This window comes from Salvelinus namaycush, chromosome 21, assembly GCF_016432855.1.
Source record: "Salvelinus namaycush isolate Seneca chromosome 21, SaNama_1.0, whole genome shotgun sequence".
Taxonomy (NCBI): Eukaryota; Metazoa; Chordata; class Actinopteri; order Salmoniformes; family Salmonidae; genus Salvelinus; species Salvelinus namaycush.
In genome coordinates, this window is record NC_052327.1 from 15429350 (window position 1) to 15451820 (window position 22471).

At 41.6% G+C, this 22471-nt stretch overlaps 1 protein-coding gene across 3 annotated transcripts; it reads right to left on the reverse strand.

Moving 5' to 3' along the window:
• Positions 1–1846: 1846 nt before the first annotated feature.
• Positions 1847–13839, reverse strand: LOC120066131 (bromodomain-containing protein 1-like). Of its 3 annotated transcripts, XM_039017272.1 has the most exons (13): positions 13549–13839; positions 10751–12131; positions 10452–10608; positions 8430–8561; positions 8066–8194; positions 7607–7919; positions 7202–7471; positions 6551–7048; positions 6287–6413; positions 5921–6051; positions 4258–4367; positions 3719–3873; positions 1847–3548 (listed from the first exon to the last, which is right to left on the reverse strand). In XM_039017272.1, the coding sequence occupies exons 2-13, from the start codon at positions 12112–12114 to the stop codon at positions 3365–3367; spliced, it is 3570 nt and encodes a 1189-aa protein (XP_038873200.1). In that variant the 5' UTR covers positions 12115–12131; positions 13549–13839; the 3' UTR covers positions 1847–3364. The 3 variants fall into 3 exon arrangements, with proteins under 3 accessions (XP_038873200.1, XP_038873199.1, XP_038873198.1); XM_039017271.1 differs by lacking the exon at positions 4258–4367 and having other exon boundaries at positions 3417–3548; XM_039017270.1 differs by lacking the exon at positions 4258–4367 and having other exon boundaries at positions 3417–3548; positions 10440–10608.
• Between the last annotated feature and the right edge of the window lie 8632 nt (positions 13840–22471).

Below are 22471 nucleotides of genomic sequence, written 5' to 3' on the forward strand. Positions count from 1 at the left end.
TAAACAACAGATGTAGACTAACAGTGAAATGCTTAATTACGGGCCCTTCCAAACAATGCAGAGAGAAAAAAAGGGAAATAATAGAAAAATAATAACGCAAGGAATAAATAATCAATGAGTAACGCTAACTTGGCTTTATTACAAGGGGTACCAGTACCAAGTTGATGTGCAGGGGCAGGGGGTAATTGAGGTAGATTATGTATGTACCTAAAAGTAGGGATAAAGGCAATAGGATAAATAATAAACATTAATGCAGATAGTCCGGGTAGCTATTGGTGAGCTATTTAACTAACTATTTAGCAGTTTTATGGTTTGGGGGTAGAACTTGTTCAGGGTCCTGTTGGTTCCAGAATTGGTGCATTGATGCCACTTGCGATGTGGTAGCAGAGATAACAGTCTATGACTTGGGTGGCTGGAGTCTATTTAGTCTGATATGTTACGTTTCGTATGGTATGTATTAATTTGTGTATGTCCATCATCCATTTCTTATATGTTACGAATTACAATTTGTATGAGGTTACGAATTGCAATACATTTCATATGTTACGAATTCCATTGTGTTGTGGCTAACGTTAGCTTTAACTTTAGCTAGGCTAGGGGTTAGGAGTTAGGTTAAAGGGTTAAAGTTAGTGGAAGGGTTAGCTAATATGCTAAGTAGTTGCAAAGTAGCTAAACAGTAGTAAGTAGTTGCAAATTAGCTAAAATTGCTTGTGATGAGGTTCGAATGCGCAACCTTTGGATTGCTAGACATTCGTGTTATATGTCCACCCATCCACCCTCCTTTCGTCATAAGGGAGAAGTAACCTTTCTTATGTAACCATACCATACTAATTTGAGTGTCTCGGATTTACATTTACTATGTTCTGTCTAGTCTTTTTTTTGTATAAATACACTTGGATTCCTTTTGCCATGACTCCACTGTACCAAAACCTTTAGCCTCTTCACTAGTATCCAACCTTCACATATCTATAGTATTTAATGTTACATTTGCAGTGTCTTTGAGAAAAAAAAGTGATGGGTCTCTGAAGAACTGTTTGACATCTTTGACCAAGACTCAGGGGTCATGACCTACACTGCCACTGAATTGAATCCCGTTACAGCTTTTGCAGCATGAAATTATCATACTCTCCCTCTGCAGGTGTCGTCTTCCTTCCCCAAGTATGTTGACTAAGACAAGGCATGCATAACTAATGAATTCTCAAATACCCGGTTGTCACAGAGACTCAAATTTCTGGGGTTTCAGATAATTTTACAGCCCCCCCTCCACACGAGAGGGGCTGCCGCTGAGCTAGCGGATTAGAAAATGCAGCTCAGTCAAAAGTTCTCTGATGAGGTTGATGCTGGGAGATTGATCTTCATGGTTGGTTGACTTTCTCCAGCTCATGCTGCTGCAGCCTTCCTCCCTGAACAATTAGCATCTGATTGAGGGGAGATGTGGGCGCTGTGAAGCCCACTGCATGGACTATGTGATGCCTGGCATACAATTCTGAAGAATAGCCACAGTTTTTTGCTAGATTCAGTCATTTTAACAAAAGAAACGTAATAACAGATCAATGTCAAAGCTTTTAAGAGATTTAAGGAATTAAATGTTTTAAAAAGGGCATTTAGGCTACTTTATGACAGCAACGTTTTATCTTGATCATGGTTGAACCATCATGTATTAGATGAAGGTGGACTTGTGATTTGACATGCTCCACGATGCCCTGGGCCATGGTTAAACATAATTTAAATGAATTACTCTCCAGCTGCACTCCATACAATGGTGGCACAGCTCCTTCTTGTGGTTGCTTATGTAATTGTCTTAATTTCATGTCATTGAACACAAAAATCCATATCACACAGAAAATCAGTGATTCAATACCATTTTTATTTTATTTTCAGTGTTTTTATATAAAAACATACTGGACTTTGCCAGCATCCACTCCCATTGGCTATAATGTGGTTTTCCCAGAGAATAAGACCAGTACCAAGTCTATTTACAGAACATCCATACAAAAATGGATTTTGAAAAAAACAAAATCTACCCACTGCTACCCCAGATCCTCCTAACTGAATAAAATGTAATGGATTCTATCACCCCACCTTCAAGATTAATGCCTCTGATTAAAACAAACAATATGCAAAAATGGCCTTTACACAGTTGGCTCCTAGTGAGACAATAGTATCTCTTACAATTCTTTCTATATAAAGTAATGCATATACATTTCTCCTTTACAATAAATTAGTACAGGCACATTCACCTATGGTCATGGTATAGGTCCCTGTAACACAGTCAAAACCATTGTGAACGAAGACAACGTTTTACAGGTTATTCACAGATCTCTCACTCTCACACGCACACCAAAAACTGTAAAAAATAAAATTAAAAAATGAATCGAAAATCTGGGCAGCAAATTTTTGGTTTTGTGTGAATGATGCACTTTCTGCTTTTTAAACATTGAAAGCATCTTATGTATACAATTATATAGATTTATATAAATATGTACAAACAAAACACACTAAGTCCCATAAAAACATTATTGTATTTAAAAACCACAATAATGCAGAGAGAAGCTTGTCCATAAACTTCAATAACTTAAGAAACCATAAAAAAAGTAGCTGAAATAAAAACAAACGTTCAATCGATACAGTATATATTTTGCCCTGGATGAGTCTCAGTTGTAGCCAAGACTTGCACAGGTTGTAGCACCAGCAAATATTTAATAAGCACCATAGTGCTGACATGAATCACCCCTACAGCATAAATAGCAAGAAAGTGAACACGCAGTACCAATAACTGAAAACAGAATAAATTAGTGTCACGCCTTGTACAGGTATTTACAGGGTTAAATACAGGGCAACTGCAGAGGAAATGGGAGTGAGGGTGAGAATCATGATGGAAGTGAAAGTTGCAGCAGTGAAAGTTGCAGCATATTACAGGACAGAAATTCAACATTCATCAGGTTAGACCAGTGATTTTCGTGAGTCAGTTCTAGGACTCTGTATTAAGGTTTTTGCACACGCCAACCCAATCGCTTGAGTTCAGTTGCATAGCTCATTGATTCATGTGGATATTACATGTTGCCAGCTACAGTTTTTTAGAATGGAATAGATTAAAAGGGAGCATGCGTGTAGTGGTGTCATACACATACCATTTACCCATGAGCAGCTCAGTTGATATAATCAAGACATGAGGTGGAATGGAAACCTGCACCAAGAGACCGTAGGGCTACTTACTTGAGGGCTTTAGATTCTCCCCCAGTACACAGTAAACACAAAGAGAGGGTGTGTGTGTTAGAGGAATACTGGGACTGCTGTGGAATATCAAGTAAACTAAGGAGAGTTGAAGGGCTCCACCTAGAGGTGAGGGGATGCATGAGCAGGTTTAGTCCACATTGCAGGGCTTGCTGCTAGGCTTGTCCTTGACCTGGCTCAGGTGGCTCACAGCGCGATGAAAGGCGGTCTGCACTGCTTTACGGATGCCAGAGGAGCAGCCCTCCATCAGTTTGATCTTGTCCACAGTCTTATTGATACCAAAGGGAACCATCTTGGCTCTAGGAAGCCATTGCCTGTCAAAGACAGTGAAGTATCATTAGGATGATGCTAGAATTATGCTACATCATATTGCCATTGCAACTCAAGAACCTGAGCACTAACTCTATTTGACTAAAAATAAACCGTTGGCCATGTTTGAAGATTATTACAAGTGTCAAACTATAGAAGGGGAGTGTCGTCTCACCAGCTGCGCTTGTTGTCGAAGAAGTGGACGAGGAAGAGTTTCTCTTCGGACCTGTACTGCATCTGCTCGCCGACCCTGAGGACGTCCAGAGGGGGTAGAGGGAGAGAGACCCCGTTGTGGTGACACCCCGCCCTCGGCATCTTGTGGTCTATGATCTGCATGGGGGAGGGGCATGGGGGAGGGGGCAAGAGAAGTGATTGGTTGTAGTGACCTGTAAACAAGAGGATGCAGGGGAATCCTGGTTGTGGTGCAGCAAAGGTTCAAACTGGTGGATAGGAACGTACATTAACACAATCACACACTGACGACACACACTACCACACACAGATGCCATGCTACCTGAGTCACCGAGAAAGCTGTAAGCAATCTGTGTGACTCCTAACACACTCATATCACCCACAACACACTGAAGCTGAGCAGCTAGCTGCAGGGCGTGCACAAACACGAGCTACACCACTTACGATGAGAGGAATGGATGGAAATGGGACATATATAGATGGGCATTGGCCAGTCTGGGACATGCGCTCACTCAAACTCACCAAGGCGGGGTAGGAGGGATATCCACTACATTTTGCCCAAACTAGTTTAAGGGGTTCCAGTACATATGTTGCAGCACTAGCAGGCATCCAAATATTTCCGTTGCCAACTTCTACGGAAGCAGGAATAATGACAAGCAAGTTATGGGGGGTTCACTGCAAACAGACAAGAGACTACTCTAAAAGCCATGCTCACACTGACAGGAGACACACAAAAACATGAACATACAGTATGTTCACACACAGGGAAGTATTATAGGGCATCAAAACACTGAAATACAGTTTTAGTTGTAATAATTTTGAAACAATGTGAATTGTAGAGGGTAACCATTACTTTGTTTGCGACAGAGTAGAAGATGACCGAAAACTGCTGAATTATGTATAGGAAGTGGGATTTCTTAGTCTAGACTGGATGACCAGGAGATCATTGGTGCCTTGGGGCATGTCAGCTCAGGCCACTGGTACAAGATGTTGACAGAATAAGGGTTGTTTAAAAAAGTTTGCCCTGGCCCCAGTGTTAGAACGCAGAGTGCTGGGAGCCTCAGTTGTCCTTTGTCAAACAAGCTCATGTCACTTGTCACACTGTGCTCAGATGCATTCTTACCAAGGAACACACACATGCTGGCACACAATTCTTGTCTAAATCAAAATACATTGGTACCCCAGACTATCTGCACTGACACCATCTTGCATTGACTATATGCACACTCACAAGACTATATACACTGAGTGTACAAAATAGGAACACCTGCTCTTTCCATGACAGACTGACCAGGTAAAAGCTATGATCCCTTATTGATGTTACTTGTTAAATCCACTTAAATCATTGTAGATGAAGGGGAGACAGGTTAAAGAAGGAGTTTTTAAGCCTTGAGACATGGATTGTGTGCCATTCAGAGGGTGAACGGGCAAGCCATTGAACGGGGAATGGTAGTAGGTGATAGATGCACTGGTTTGAGTGTCAAAAACTGCAACGCTGCTGGGCTTTTCATGCTCAACAGTTTCCCATGTGTATCAAGAATGGTCCACCACCTAAAGGATATCCAGCCAACTTGACAACTGTGGGAAGCATTGGAGTCAACATGGGCCAGCATCCCTGTGGAACGCTTTTGACACCTTGTAGAATCCATGCCCCAACGAATTGAGGCTGTTCCGAGGGCAAAAGAGGGAGCAACTCAATATTAGGAAGATGTTCCTAATGTTTTATACACTCAGTGTATATCTGCTATCAATCTCAGAACTTGCTTAACACTCATTCTATGAATATCAATAAAAACACAATTCGGGACAAAACCAGCCCCTCTACTTAGCCTGGGTACGAGTCAATTTGTGCTAACCTTCCACTCCTTGCCACAAGCAGGTCTGGATTTCAGGCTACCCTCTACTTTTATAAGCTGAGACTTGTGGTCCATGGGAAGCCAATTAATGTAAGAACAGCAGAATTCCGTGATGTCTACTGGGCGATGAGTTATTGAAAGTGGTAGAATTCCAAAGCTAAAAACAAACTACTATGAACAAGCCTTTGGGTAACAGGCAATGACAAGAGGACTTAGCCAGCTTTTCCAGATAGAAATGTTAGACAGATACTAAATACAGATACTACATTTATCATTCATAATATAAGTCCAGTCTTAGCATTTATTTACAGAAAGAACTAGTGTCTCACCTGCTGCAATCTTAGCGGCTTTGGTAAAGTCCCCATTTTCGATACAGGTGATGAGTGCGTTTTTGTCGTCCACTGTGCTCCTACGTGCCATGGACGGCCTCCCTTTTCCATTTTTTGGCACTCTGACCGTGCTACAGTAAAAACAAAGGAAAACCGAGTAGGCTACTGTGAGCAAATGGCAAATGTGCTAATAGTTGAGTGCAACATTTTGCCTGGTAAGTGATGATAGACTACAGACAGCTGCTAGAGGATCTAGATATTACATTAACATGGCACTGTGATGTAGGCCCACTGCCAATCCTGTACCTGGTGCTACACAGCAGAGTCTGCAATATTGCCATTGTGCTGAGGTGTTAACAAGCATACCTTGTGCTACACAGCACGCTGCCGCTAGAGGAGATGCTGGACTCAGAGGCACAGCGCCGGCGAGGCTCCAGCGGCCTACTGGGGCTAGCCTCACTCTCTGGTTCAACGACAAAGCCATTAGCTAGTCCTGGAGACAACGAAATGGTCAGAGCCTACACACCCACTTGCCTCTCCATTACTATGACATTTGCAAACCAAAAATATGAATTTTGTACATGAATGAGAAGAAAAAGGTGACATTTGCATATTTACACTGGGCTTTACCTGTGTCAAGGCGCTTGATGGGCGATTCCTCCTCATCTTCATCACAGTCTCCACTGGAGCTGTGGGTCCTCTTCCTGGGTAAAAGTAGGGTCTCAAGGCGAGGAATGACAACAGAGAGGAAGGTTTTGGCTCCCAGTGGCGGGGAGCCGGGCAAGTGCTCGGCTGTCCTTGGGGGCTTCTGCAGGCTAGCACTCTTGGACTTGCATAAGAGCACATTGGTCCGCCTGTTGCCCGTGCCAGAGGGCTCTGCGAGCATAGAGGTGGCCACGAAACTGAGGTCACTGACTGGGAACAGCGGGTTACAGATGTGCCCGTTGACGGGTTCCTGGGGTACAGAGGTAGCGGTCTTGACACCGTTGCACTTGGAGGTCTTCTGGCTCTTGTCCACATTGGATTTGATGGGCTTGAGCAAGGGAGGTTCTGAATGACTGTCTGAGTTGAAAAGCGGCGGCGAAGAGTTCAATGGCTCTAGTTTCGGTGGGGGCAAAGACTTGCCTCCTATACAATCAAAACAGAAGCACAGTAGAAAAGGAAAGTGATTTTGACATGTGGAACAAACAATCATTAGCTAATAGCCTACAGTTCATCAAGTAAGATATAGAGAAGGTTTAATTGAACCAATTCATAGCTTTAGGACAGCCTGATATGTACCTTCTTCCTGTGTGCTGTGTCCAGTGGGAGGCAGTGGTTTCTCCTCAGTTTCTGCTGGTTTTGGTTCAGAGGAAGAGGCAGCGGGGTGCCTCGTCTTTAGGTATATCTCGCTGCGAACATCTGTGATGGTCTTTTTGAGCAGCTTCAGTCGCTTGCTGCGAGATGGACTGGACTTCATGGCACTGCTCAGGTCCAGCTTCTCCAGCAGCTCTTTAAGTTGCTCCTCCAAAGACATGTGCTGGCGGTTGGCTGGGTTTAGTATCCGGTCCACTGCCAGACACACACAAACAACAACTTGGTTGGCTGAGCTCAAAACATTTACCCATTCCCCAATACTACAGTAACATAAATCATAGGCTGTGTACAAGATAAATGGAGAAGTAAACATATGTAGACTGTCCTTACCATCGTCCCAGGAGAAAGGGGGAAGAGCCTCCACCTTGGGCGGCTCAGGGAGGTGCATCCCGCTGACAAAGTCAAAGCCAATTCGCTCTGCATACCGACGAGTCTTCCTGAGGATGGCCTCGCCTTGGTCTTGTAGACGCAGACCGGCCTTGTGGAAGAACGTGTCCTTGGCGTTGTACTTCATGCAGTTGAATATGATCTGATTGAAGTCGGCCTCAAACTCCTCCAGGCTCTTGTAGCCGTGGGCCTCAATGCGCTTCCTCATGGTAGAGAAGTCCATTGGGTTCTTGATGTGGTCCAAGTAGTCAGGCACCTGAGGATAGGGAGATAATAAAAAAACACGATGCTAAGTGAAAGGTACCCAAATACCTAAATAGAACGATATACAATCTCTGTGAGGGTACCATTTGTTTTTAATTTGTGAAAGTAACATTCTATTGGGGGTATGGGGGACCATACCTCTTTAACGCTGACAGGCTGGGCAAAGATCTTGGCCTGGTCCTTCTCCTGAAGCTGGTCCAGGACAGCTCGTAGTAGAATGTTGAAGGGTGTGAGCTGTACCTCTAGAACCGACTGTTGGAGCTTCATCTGAATGGTTACAGGACATAGCACAAAGCTGTAGTATACTAACAGTTACAAGGGGATCCAACAACCACTTCTAAAGCTCTTTTAACAATGCAGATTATCTTTTGAAAGGAAATTAATTTGACCTAATTTTATTGATAGGACTTACAACTACTAGCCATTGATATGCTGTCACATAAACATTCTTATTTCACTACTGGGGTTATCAGATTGAAAACCCGAGACCAATTCTCTGTACCTCCTCTCTCTTTATCTTCTCCCTCTTCCTGATCATTTCGAGCAGTAAGCGAGCTCGCTCCAGGTCGTGGCGTAGGCGGTGCCATTCCTTTAGCTGCTCCTTCATCACTCGATTATCCTCCACCCTGCGATCCTGTAACATCAGTGTCCATAAAGGCATTTTAATTAACATCCACAAGACCTTAATCTCAGGTAAGGCGGCAGAAAATTACAAAGAGCTACAGTGCCATCAGAAAGTATTCACACTCCTCGACTTTTCCACATTTTGTTGTGTTGGAGCCTGAATTTAAAATGTATTAAATTGAGATGTCACTGGCCTACACCCAATACCTCAAAGTCAAAGTGGAATTGTGTTTTGTGAAATGTTTACAAATTCATTACAAATTTAAAGCTGAAATGTCTTGAGTCAATAATTATTCTTCCCATTTGTTAAGCCTAAAGTTGCATGGGCTCACTGTGTGCAATAATAGTGTTTTACATGATGTTTGAATGACTGCCCCATCTCTGTACCCCACACTAAAGTCCCTTAGTCGAGAAGTGAATTTCAAACAGATTCAACCACAAAGATCAGGAGGGTTTTACAATTCCTCACAAAGAATGGCACCTATTGGTAGATGGGTAAAAATATCAAAAGCACACATTAAATATCCCTTTGAGCATGGTGAAGTTGTTAAATGACATTTTGGTTGGTGTATCAATACACCCAGTCACTACAAAGACACAGGCGCCCTTCCTAACTCAGTTGCCGGAGAGGATGGAAACTGCTCAGGGATTTCACCATGGTGAAAGTTTAATGGCTGTGATAGGAGAAAACTGAGAATGGATCAACAACATTGTAGTTACTCCACAATACTAACCTAATTGACAGAGTGAAAAGAAGGAAGCCTGTACAGAATAAATACAAATATTCTAAAACATGCATTGTTTGCAACAAGGCACTAAAGTAATACTACAAACATTTTGGCAAAGCAATTAACTTTTTGTCCTGAATACAAAGTGTTGTATTGGTTTTGCCTTAACACATTACCGAGTACCACTCTCTATATTTTCAAGCATAGTGGTGGCTGCATCATGTTATGGGTATGTTTGTAATCGTTAAAGACTGGGGAGTTTCAGGATAATTTTTTTTATGGATCTAAGCACAGGCAAATCCTAGAGGAAAACCTGGTTGTCCGGTTTCCACCAGACACTGGGAGATGAACCACCTTTCAGCAGAATGATAACCTTGTTAACGGCGAGTTGTTACCAAGAAGACAGTGAATGTTCCTGAGTCGCCGAGTTAGTTTTGACTTAAATCTGCTTAAACATCTATGGCAAGACCTGAAAATGGTTGTCACGCTGTGATCAACCACTTTGACAGCGCTAGAAGAATTTTGAAAATAATAAAATGGGCAAATGTTGCACAATCCAGGTGTAGAAAGCTCTTAGAGACGTACTCAGAAAGGTGCTTCTACAAAGTATTGCCTCCGGAGTGTGAACACTTGCGTAAATTAGATGTTTCAGTATTTCATTTTCAATAAATATGAAAACTTTTGTAAAAACATGTTTCACTTTGTCATTATGGGGTATTGTGTGTAGATGGGCGAGGAAAAAATATACTTAATCAATATTGAATTCAGGTTGTAACAACAAAATGTTGAATAAGTAAAGGGGTATGAATACTTGTTGATGCACTGCACCTTCAATGGACATTGACTGTCATCCATTTTTTTGTATTTGACTCCACTGACCAACAAACTAGGCAAATTTCTATTAAATGTCTTCTTTTTTTTTTTTATAGTCCATATTGAAATGGATAAATGGCCCATATCTCTAGCATCCAAAAACCTACTTTTGAGAAAAAGGCCTAGACACAGGAAACTGTCTTTATCTCAATTCAAGTATTAGGCTGCTTTATTTTGATTTCCAAGCACTGGAGAACGGTTTAAAAACAACGTCATGTTTAAAGCAGACACAATTGTCTATCACAAGGATTCGGATACCATGAAAACTACTAAACAATTACACTGACCACTAGACTGACCGGCTGCTCTGGTTTGGGGGGTTGAGGGTTGGCCTGTAGCCGCCTGATAAGTGGCACGCCGTTCCTCGACTGTCTCTTCAGCATCCAGTAGCTCAGGACCCGCTCCACAAACGCCTTCTTCTTCTGGACAGACACTTGATTGAGAATCGTGTCGAAACTGAGAGGGGAGAATATGTTAGCATTGGTCAGACACAGGAGTATTCTGTTTAATGTACATTTCACACATTCATTGGGAGGTTTGTTATTCAGGAAAATATTTAGTTATTGGTAGACAAAAGAAGTAAAAATAATATGCCAACCTGCTGGGGGTTATACTAGGCCCAGGCACAGCTGGAGCCTCTTCCTCAGGCACCACCACTATTCTCTTGCTCTTCTTCTTCTGCCACCCTTTTAACCTCGTCATCCCTCTTTTGTCACCCCTCTTGTGACAGACACCGTTTTTAGCATGGCCTTCCTTGTAGATAGCCAGGGGTCTCCGGGTGCACCCTTTAGGAGTGTGAGCACAGCAGAAGGCTGTTTTCTTCACAGAGAAAGTGGGCGACCCCGTCTCTGTGACTTCCTTGACAGGCTCCATTTTCATGTAGAGGCCAGCCGTTTGAGCACAGCTGACATGGAAGGCTGTGTAACAGTTAACCTTGTGACACTGGATGCAGGCCCCGGCGCCCTTCTCCTTGCAGAGGTAGCAGGTGAGTTTCCAACGGGCGGGCGGAATATTGCTGACACCGTCGATGGGCTCGATAAAGACTGTGTCGGAGAAGCCCACTTCTGGCACCCACAGGGCACACACCACGTGGCCCCAGCGGTCATCATCAGTCTTCTTCAGGGCACCGCCTTTGTTGGGGCAGAAGACACAATCAGCGGGCCGTGAGGGGCACTGGAGGCAGTGGCGACACAGCCACTGGCCCTCAGGGATGTAGGGAACACCGTAGCACTCCTGGTGCACAGCAATGTTGCATGAGTCACAGAAGAGGATGACGTTGCTGTCCTGTCCATCTCCATCCATGCAGATGCAGCATACAGCGTCCTCATCAATGAGGGTCTGCGGGTCGCTCCGACCCTGGCTGGCAAAGAAGGACTCCTTCTCAAAGCGGTCCATAAGGAACTCAAAGAGGTTCTGGGACACCTGACTGACGCCCTCACTTTTCCTCTTCTCATTGAGAAGATCCAGCCAAGCGTAGTCCTCCTCATCCATGTCATACTCCACTTCCTCATCCAGCTCTTCGGCAGTCTTCTCAGAATACTTATAATATATGGAGGGCCGCCGAGGCACCGCGGGAAGGTTGTACTCCACTGCGCGGAACTTGGGTTCCAGGAGGGCGCTCCCTTGCGGGGCAGCCCCATGCGTGGTGGTGAGGGCGGCGCTCTTCTTCTGCTGGTTGTTTTTGAGTCTCACCGAGCGGACCAGCACTTGCTGGGGCTTCTCGTTGTTCTCCTTGTTGCTGTTGCACTCCATGATCTCTTGGGCCGTGGGGTCATCGTCGGCGATGACATCCAGCTTGTCATAAATGCTGATCCTGTGCACGCGGCCATCTATCTCTAGGTCCACCATGCGCTGGGCCTGGGCATATGTCAGGGTCTCCTTGTTCGGTGAAGGTTTGATGGGAGAGGGGGGCCTCTGGGGCGTGGACATGCGATTATAATGCCGTACTTTTTTCTTCATCATGAAGACCTAAAGAAATGCTAAAAAAAACACTTTGATTGAGATTTTACTTAGGCCAATAACAACCAAGATTGTAATATATCAATAGTCACAATTTCCCTTTCTTGGTTTCAGTTGTCTATTATTCTTTTGAGTGGACATAACAGAAGGCTTTTCATTGACATGACGAATATCATGGCATGGATGAATACAATGTGTCATCACTTTTACTTCCTTATGGTGTGCAGATGGGAAATAAATGTAAGTAGGTGTATGTAATAAATGCAATTTCTCCACAACCTGGTTAGGCCTATATTATTACAGTACTTGTGCCAATTTACGTGCTAGTAACCTAGGATAAGCCTAAATGAACTTTTATATTCACCCAAAGTCCCAAACTAGCCTACTTGAAGTGTGGAGAGGCATACCTTTCTTGTTGTTCTGTGAAACCAGAAACTAAATATTTGTAACTACTCTAAATTATTTGGAAGGTAAACGGTGTAAAATATGAGTGTTGCTAACTGTTTGTTGCATAATAATTGAACAGATACTATTAATTTTGCTGTTGAGCATTCATTCAAAATACATGCTAACTAGAGGAGTAGCTAAATAGACAGTTTGCCTGAGCTGTCATCTCTTTTTCGAAGAGACACAGTCATTGAAATATTTGGCAGACTCTGGGCATGTACACACTACACAATGAAAGCCAAACACAGCAGCTGATTTATGACTCCAAAATGTACCAGGTGACTGTTCTTTGGAAATTCCACTGACAACAAATATAGGTATCCTCAACTAACAGAACACATTGTAACGAAGAGGGTGAGACGGGAGAAACAAATGGGAAGTCCCTTGCGCGCAACATCTTATTAAGTTGACATAATTGCTAAGCAACCATTTAGCTAGCCTAGCTAACGTTAGTCAACTGTCAGCGAAAAAAAATAGCTAACCAATTAGTTATCCTGGCAATGTTAAATTGTGCTACTTAAACACAACTATCTAGATAGCTATCGTTGTGGTAGAGTTGCCTTGATAGCTATATTAGGCTAACTGGCTAACTGCTAGCGTAAAGCCAATTTATTGTGGCCACCTAACGTAGTAGTTAACTTAGTAGCTAGCTAGTAAGTGCATAACCTACATAGCTTTAAAATTAACGTTAGTTGAAGCTTGAGCCAGGCATAAATAATGTATATTGAGCTAGGAGAGGAAGATCCCGTAAAAGTAGCGCCAGCGGCCTCAAGTCAAGAGCTAGCTAGCTAGCTAGCTAACGTTCACAATAAACTAAGGAAGGAAATATGGCGTCCGACTAAACAAGAATCCGAGTCGATTCGGTAACGTTTAAGTTATCATTTTCATCACTAGAATGTATAATCTATTTGTATAAATGCATTTAGGTTGTTCTGAAAAGCATACATATGTGCATAGACAGCAAATTTGGCTATAGCCATCTAACGTTACCTTTGTATTTTCAGTAATTCCGCTTTTGAAAACAGCAGCGCTTGCAAGCAATGGCGATGTGGCCTGCAGAGCAGCAGCAGTAAATCCACACACAATCCTCTCATCCAACGGGCACCGCTCGAGCAGCTTTGAATTATAAATTGAAACGACGACGGTCTAAATTCCAAATTCGATTCTATTACAAACATAAATATTTCTGAAGAGCCACCAAATACTAATGTCCTTTTGCGACTTGCTAACGATCAGTAGCTAGCTGGTTTCTTTTCGCCAACAACAATGCGGTTGTGCGGCTCCCCAGTTACGGCATGACGTAATTACGTCCCAGCGAAAATTAGGAAATTGTGTGGGTGAAGAAAATGCAAACATCAAGGAGGTGGGGGAGTCTTAGCTAGAAGGGATCAAGTTTTTGTCAAATGAACGTCAGATTTGACGTTTCGTAGCACAAAGTTTCCCACAAAGGCCTAGGGTGGCTGGTTGCCTAACTAGAAATAGAGAAGCAGGCATTCAGCTATTGCATGTAGCACCTGGAGGGCTGGTGGTTCGAATCGCAAATACGATGGGACAATCTGGTGGTGGTAGGGTTGTTAATGTTTGAATATAGCTTGGATTGAGATTTCCTATCGTGAATGTCGTTTTCTCTACCCTTAGTTGAGACAACATCCCCAGAACATAAAAAAAAGATAATTTCCTGCAATTCCACATATTTTTACATTGCTTAGTGCCATGACCAGGGTGAAATAAAACATGTTTAGTATTCAGGATTCTTTTCCAATTGAATTTGAAATTACTTGGTTTGAAGTTACTTTGAGATTATTTGGGGATGAAATTGAGAGGATGCTAACACTGAATTACATAGTTTTTTGGTTTGAAAATGCTCATATTAACAGTTGGTGGAAGTGGTCGTTTCGGCATATTGTTTTGTAGTTGTACAGTGTAATTTTATAAGCAACTTAAATTGAATGATATTTCTAAGAAATTCCACAAATTAACTTTTGAGAAGGCACACCTGTTAAATGAAATGCATTCCAGGAGACTACCTCATGAAACTGGTTGAGAGAATGTCAAGAGTGTGCAAAGCTGTCATCAAGGCAAAGGGTGGGTATTTGAAGAATCTCAAATATAAAATATTTTTTGATTCGCTTAATACCTTTTTGGTTACTACATGATTCCATATGTGTTATTTCATAGTTAAATGTCTTCACTATTATTCTACAATGTGGAAAATAGTAAAAATTAAGAAAAAACGTTGAATTAGAAGGTGTTCTAAAACTTTTGAACGGTAGTATATATAAATCTCACACCCCCATACAAAAAAACATTTGTTTTTTGTTCAATGCATTTGTTGCTTTGAAATGTATATATATTTTTAATGGAATACATATAAAACCATTCATAAATCTCACAAGTAGGGATGATTTATTCTCTAAGTGCATTCAGTGTCTTATCAATACTTTGTTGTTTCTTGTAGCTACTGTAGATTATATTTGCCATCTCATTTTGAGATTAGATTGAGATGGCATAGACAACTATTGTAGGTTTATAATTTGTGATGTAAAAGTTTTGAAAAATTATGACTTATGTTACTGTGCTTACAATGCTTTCTAGTCTTTTACAGCATATGACTAAATTATTCATTTTTTGCAGATCGAAATTTACCCAGGTTCGAACTTTACAGTCCTAAAGAACGTCAGGAAGGCGGCCATGCAACCAGGCAACAGTTCCACTGCGATGGCAAGAGCGCTGTTGGGTGCTTTAAGATGTTGACATGTTGCTGAAAAGCAACCTGAGAGCTTCTGTATGTACAGAGATTGTATTGACCGTAGAATTAGAATCGAAAAAGATCCAATCACATTTGGTCATTTTTGGGAATTCTCCATCTTAGAATGCACATCAAAGGATAACAAACGAAGTGTCGGAGATACATTGGCTGTGAAAAGAGGCTACTTGCTGTCCACCCCAAACAGCACTGTTTCAAATGGGAATATCCATTCTACTCATTCCAATTATATCGACAATGGCAGTAGTGCAGTATGTACAGTCGAAGTCGGAAGTTTACATACACCTTAGCCAAATACATTTAAACTCAGTTTTTCACAATTCCTGACATTTAATCGTAGTAAAAATTCCCTGTCTTAGGTCAGTTAGGATCACCACTTTATTTTAAGAATGTGAAATGTCAGAAGAATAGTAGAGAGAATGATTTATTTCAGCTTTTATTTCTTTCATCACATTTCCAGTGGGTGAGAAGTTTACATACACTCAATTAGTATTTGGTAGCATTGCCTTTTAAATTGTTTAACTTGGGTCAAACATTTAAGGGAGCCTTCCACAAGCTTCCCACAATAAGTTGGGTGAATTTTGGCCCATTCCTCCTGACAGAGCTGGTGTAACTGAGTCAGGTTTGTAGGCCTCCTTGCTCGCATACGCTTTTTCAGTTCTGTCCACACATTTTCTATAGGTTTAAGGTCAGGGCTTTGTGATGGCCACCACACAATACCTTGACTTTGTTGTCCTTAAACCATTTTGCCACAACTTTGGAAGTATGCTTGGGGTCATTGTCAATTTGGAAGACCCATTTGCCACCAAGCTTTATCTTCCTGACTGATGTCTTGAGATTTTGCTTCAATATATCCACATAACTTTCCTTCCTCATGATGCCATCTATTTTGTGAAGTGCACCAGCCCCTCCTGCAGCAAAGCACCTCCACAACATGATGCTGCCACCCCCATGCTTCACGGTTGGAATGGTGTTCTTCGGCTTGCAAGCCTCCCCTTTTTCCTCCAAACATAATGATGGTCAATATGGCAAAACAGTTCTATTTTTGTTTCATCAGACCAGAGGACATTTCTCCAAAAAGTACGATCTTTGTCCCTATGTGCAGTTGCAAACCGTAGTCTGGCTTTATTTTATGGCGGTTTTGGAGCAGTGGCTTCTTCCTTGCTGAGCGGCCTTTCAGGTTATGTCGATATAGGACTCGTTTTACTGTGGATATAGATACTTTGTACCTGTTTCCTCCAGCATCTTCACAAGGTCCTTTGCTGTTGTTCTGGGATTGATTTGCACTTTTCGCACCAAAGTACGTTCATCTCTAGGAGACAGAACGCGTCTCCTTCCTGAGTGGTATGACGGCTGCGTGGTCCCATGGTGTTTATACTTGCGTACTATTGTTTGTACAGAGGGATGTGGTACCTTCAGGCGTTGTGGTACCTTCATTGCTCCCAAGGATGAACCAGACTTGTGGAGGTCTACCATTTTTTTCCTGAGGTTTTGGCTGATTTCTTTTGATTTTCCCATGATGTCAAGCAAAGAGGCACTGGGTTTGAAGTAGGCCTTGAAATACATCCACATGTACACCTCCAATTGACTCAAATGATGTCAATTACCCTATCAGAAGCTTCTAAAGCCGTGACATCATTTTATGGAATTTTCCAAGCTGTTTAAATGCACAGTCAACGTAGTGTATGTAAACTTCTGACCTACTGGAATTGTTATACAGTGAATTATAAGTGAAATAATCTGTCTGTAAAGAATTGTTGGAAACATTACTTGTGTCATGCACAAAGTAGATGTCCTAACCGACTTTCCAAAACTAGTTTGTTCACAAGAAATTTGTGCAGTGGTTGAAAAACGAGTTGTAATGACTCCAACCTAAGTGTATGTAAACTTCCGACTTCAACATTATATGTAAGTATTATTTGTAGTGTTGTACAGATAAGCCAGAGTCATTATCTTCAGACCTAACTCAAATCTGGCTGTGTCATTATGTCTTGGGGGAATTATTTATGACAGATAGGTGGCAAAGCTGCACTGAACAAAAATATAAATGCAACCTGTGAAGTGTTGGTCTCATGTTTCATGGGCTGAAATAAAATATCCCAGAAATGTTCTATACGCACAAAAAGCTTTGCCAAGATAATCCATCCTGACAAGTGTGGCATATCAAGAAGCTGATTAAACAGCGTGATAATACACAGGTATACCTTGTACTGGGGACAATAAAAGGCCCCTCTAAAATGTGCAGCTTTGTCACACAACACAATGCCACAGTGGTCTCAAGTTTTGAGGAAGAGTGCAATTTAATTTAATGTTTCTTTCTCTACCATAAGCTGCCTCCAGCGTCGTTTTAGAGAATTTGGCAGTTCGTCCAACCGGCCTCACAACCGTAGACCACATGTAACCACGCAAGCCCAGGACCTCCACATCTGGCTTCTTCACCTGCGAGATCGTCTGGGGCAAGCCACCCGGACAGCTGATGAAACTGTAGGTTTGCACAAGCAAAGAATTTCTGCACAAACTGTCAGAATCATATCGGAAGCTCATCTGCATGCTCGTCGTCCTCACCAGGGTCTTAACCTGACTGTAGTTCGGCGTCGTAACCAACTTCAGTGGGCAAATGCTCACCTTCGATGGCCATTGGCACGCTGGAGAAGTGTGCTCTTCACTGATGAATCCTGGTTTCAACTGTACCAGGCAGATGGCAAACAGCGTATATGGCGTTGTGTGGGCTGTTGGTTTGCTGATGTCAACGCTGTGAACAGAGTGCCCCATGGTGGCATTGGGGTTATAGCGTGTCCCAGTTCCCACCAATGTCTAGCAGCTTCGCACAGCCATTGAAGAGGAGTGGGACAACATGTCACAATCATCAGCCGGATCAACTCACACCAGATACTGACTGGTTTTCTGATCCATGCCCGTAACTGTTTTTTAAGGTATTTGTGGCCAACAGATGCATGTCTGTATTCCCAGTGTGAAATCCATAGATTAGGGCCTAATGAATTTATTTCAATTGACTGATTTCCTTATTTGAACTGTAATTCAGTAAAATCTTTGAAATTGTTGCATGTTGCGTTTATATTTTTTGTTCAGTGTATAAGGGGAGAAGATAGTGAGAAAAAGGACAGATTGGATCCTGAAAAAGTGACCACAATAACTACTAAGTAGGTTTTTGTTAATCGATTACAAATGTGCATTTGACAATGATATTTTCAAAAGAATATGACTTATAAATTACTTTTGTCCTGCTAACTTCAATAATCTCCAAACTGCATGCAGAGACTGAAAAAGTAAAAAAAATTATTTAAAAAATGAATACCCCATTACAGTGTTGGGAAAAATGTCAATTCAATTAATTGAAGATGTTAAAAGGATAGCTGACTGACTATAAGGTGTATTTAACGCCCTGACCCTTAGTTATCTATGTTTTCTTTATTATTTTGGTTAGGTCAGGGTGTGACGAGGGTGGGTATGCTTATTTTGTATTGTCTAGGGTTTTTTGTATGTCTAGGGCGTTGGTAAGTCTAGGCATATGTATGTCTATGGTGGCCTGAATTGGTTCCCAATCAGAGGCAGCTGTTTATCGTTGTCGCTGATTGGGGATCATATTTAGGTTGCCATTTTCCCTTGGGTATTTGTGGGTTCTTATTCTATGTTTAGTTGCCTGTCTACACTAGCCATATTAGCTTCACGGTTCGTTTTGTTATTTTGTTCGTTTTGTTCAGTGTTCATTCTTTAAATAAAGAAGAATGTACGCTTACCACGCTGCGCCTTGGTCTCCTCCCTACGACGGCCGTGACAGTGTAAAAAAGTTAACTATCCCTCAATTGAATTTACAAATCAATCATTGCAAATAAGACATTAATGGTCAAGGATTTCTTATTAAACTGAATCTGATAAGCTTTAGTAATTCTATTTATGACCCCAACCCCTAACTGTTCTATGTGCTCTTTAGTTTATATTTGTTGCTTCCCCTCCACATATGCTGTCATGAAGCTTTTCCCGAATGCAACAAAGGGACAAGTGGGGACGGCTTAAAACAGTTAAATGGCTGAATTGAAAGCAATGAGAGAAAAAACGAGATGAATAGGATGAAATAAAAATGTTTTTGTTTTTTTCTTTGTTCTAATGTTTTATTACCATGACTAAGAGTGTGCAAAGCTGTCAAGGCAAAGGGTGGCTATTTGGAGAATCTCAAATATAAAATATATTTTGATTTGTCTAACACTTTTTTGGTTACTACATTATTCCATATGTGTTATTTCATAGTTTTGATGTCTTCACTATTATTCTACAATGTAGAAAATAGTAAAAATAACGAAAAACCCTGGAATGAGTAAGGGTCCAAACTTTTGACTGGTAGATGAGCAACCCAGAACTGTGTGAGTGTGTTTGCCTCAAAAAGCATCTTGCTTCAATCAGTTTATTCCAGTTAAGACTCAAAATTATTATTGTATTTTAACAGCAACAGTTCCAACCTAGACTAGTTTTCAACAATAATTTCTACAGTAAGGTGTACAGTAGGCCTAATCATTTTTCATCTTCATCTGTACTGTTACTAGGGTTGCACTATCAGTAGCTAGCTTGCTTTGGCGAATGATAGCTATTAGCTGTGAACAAGGCAAAATGACAACAATGCCTTGCTAGCTAACTTACTTTTCCACTGTCGAAGCACTGTTTCCTGGAGCATTCTACCCTGTTCTGAAAGAACTCCCTGGGCTTACCATCATGCTGTGGATGTTTGGTCAGGACGTGTCGTTTCATTACTAAGAACTTCCCCACACAAAACACATTGTGGGCGCTCCTCGTTATAAGTTTGTATTAAAGAGAAACTCATCACTGTATATACGTTTCATGACAATTGAGCTCAGTCAGAACTTGTGGCTAGCATGAATCCATTTGATGACAGCAGTGAGTGATGGCGAGTGGGAATGACAAGTCAGTGGTAGACAGCGCTGCATCGCGTGTGTCGCGGAGTAATCTTCAAGCACACGGGCATCTCCCTCTCACATTCACGCAGCTGCCAAACTGAGCAGAGACCGTTGCTAAGCAGAGAGCGCACTTGGCCAAATCAATTCCAGTAATTAATGAAATAATTAAAAATTTACTCTGACACATCGCGACCCAACATTAACAGGTCCGCGACCCACTTTGGATCGCGACCCATACTTTAAAAAAGGCTGGTCTAGAGTCCAAATTGGAGATTTTTGTTTCCAACCGCCATGTGAGACGTGGTGTGGGTGAACGGATGACCCTGCATGGGTATTTCCCACCGTAAAGCATGGAGGAGGTGTTATGGTGTGGGGGTGCTTTGCTAGTGACACTGTCTGTGATTTATTTAGAATTGAAGGCACACTTACCCAGCATGGCTACCACAGCATTCTGCAGCAATACGCCAATGAGTAGGTGTGATAAAAAAAATTGACCAGTAGTGTATGTTGAAAATATGATATCACTGCCGGGCTAGATTGGGCATCAATTTGTGCCACTTGTGTAGCCTACCTGGAGCTAGCAAACTAATTTAATAAATAACCTATAACTTCAGTTTATAGTTGTTGTAGCCTTGGGTTATTATGCAATTATTAATTGCACATTTAGTTAATTAAATTGGAAATGATCAAAGCTCTATCGCAATTGCCAAGCAGTTGTTAGAATGCATTTGATGGACAGTAACAGTAGTGTCACGCCCTGACCTTAGATATCTCTGTTTTTCTAGATATTTTGGTTAGGTCAGGGTGTGACTAGGGTGGTTAGGCTAGTTTCTGTATGTCTAGAGTTTTTGTATGTCTAGGGGTTTTTGTATGTCTATGTTGTTCTGATATGGTTCCCAATCAGAGACAGCTGTTTATCGTTGTCTCTGATTGGGGATCATATTTAGGTAGCCATTTTCCTCATTTGTGTTGTGGGATCTTGTCTATGTATAGTTGCCTTAGTGCACATCAGTAGCGTTTCGTTTGGTTGTTTGTTGTTTTGTTAGGTGAGTTTCAGTTTATTAAAATTATGTGGAAAATTATGACCCCATTCTCAGTAACCTATTCCAGCAGGCATTTGGGAAAAACAAGCACATCTTACCTTGAAATCGCCTTGCTATTCATGTTGAATAAATTAGACTGTTAATTTGAACTAAGCAAGCTTCTAAATAGTTCAGTTCACATATTGCCTGCATCTTGTCTAGGCTACTGTAGACTATCTGAAATGAGATGTAGACCTATCAGGGGCTATAGGCTATCTGCCTTTATCTAAGCAAACCATGGAAAAATTGAATTACAATCATAAACCCAGATTTTAGTCTGTAGCCTATGCCTATTGAAATGACAAGTCAATCTCGCAAATGGGCCATTTATAAATGTTTATAGTCTTAACAATTGTCAAATAACATCACAATTGCGAGAAAATAGCCTAACATTCGTTTTTTTGTTCGTCCAAGTGTTTCTTGCTCAGAGATTGAGATCCTCTGTACAACTTTTATCACTCAAACTCTCCTGTCGGATTTACTACAGTTATGCACTAGCACAAAGGTGATTTATTTACAATTATAAACCTGGTTCGAGCCTTCAATGCTGATTGGCGGAAAGCCGTGGTATATCAGACCATATACCATGGGTATGACAAAACATAACTTTTTACTGTCCCAATTACGTTGGCAACCAGTTTATAATATCAATAAGGTCCCCTAGGGGTTTGTGGTATATGGCCAATATACCAAGGCTAACGGCTTTATCCAGGCACTCCGCGTTGCGTCGTGCTTAAGAACAGCCCTTAGCCGTGGTATATTGGCCATATACCATATCCCCTTGTGCCTTATTGCTTAATCATAGGAGTCAAACGAGTTAAATCGACATCCATTGATGCAAAATTATCTTGGGGAGTTTAATAAGGGCAAAATATATTTTCTCTTGCCACATATTCAAATTCCTACATTATATCATGTCATAGCTTGTAATAATTATTATTTTGAGGAAACACACATTTAGCTTCTAACGTCATTACAATATACTATGATATTCCTTCTTTAATTGACTCGATAACATTATGGGAAAAGGGTTTATTGTATAAATATGGCAACTCTTCTCGTTGTGAAAAAAATAATTGGGCGAGTTTTCAAGGCCTTTGGATATTTTAGCTTGACCTGGCAACAACAGCCGAGTG

Coding starts and splice junctions, on each gene's coding strand:
- LOC120066131 (XM_039017272.1), bottom strand. CDS start 12,114: ATGATGAAGAAAAAAGTACGGCATTATAATCGCATGTCCACGCCCCAG. Junction 8,562..10,451: donor CCCCCAAACCAGAGCAGCCG/GTCAGTCTAGTG, acceptor CTGATGTTACAG/GATCGCAGGGTGGAGGATAA. Junction 6,414..6,550: donor CATCAAGCGCCTTGACACAG/GTAAAGCCCAGT, acceptor CGTTGTCTCCAG/GACTAGCTAATGGCTTTGTC.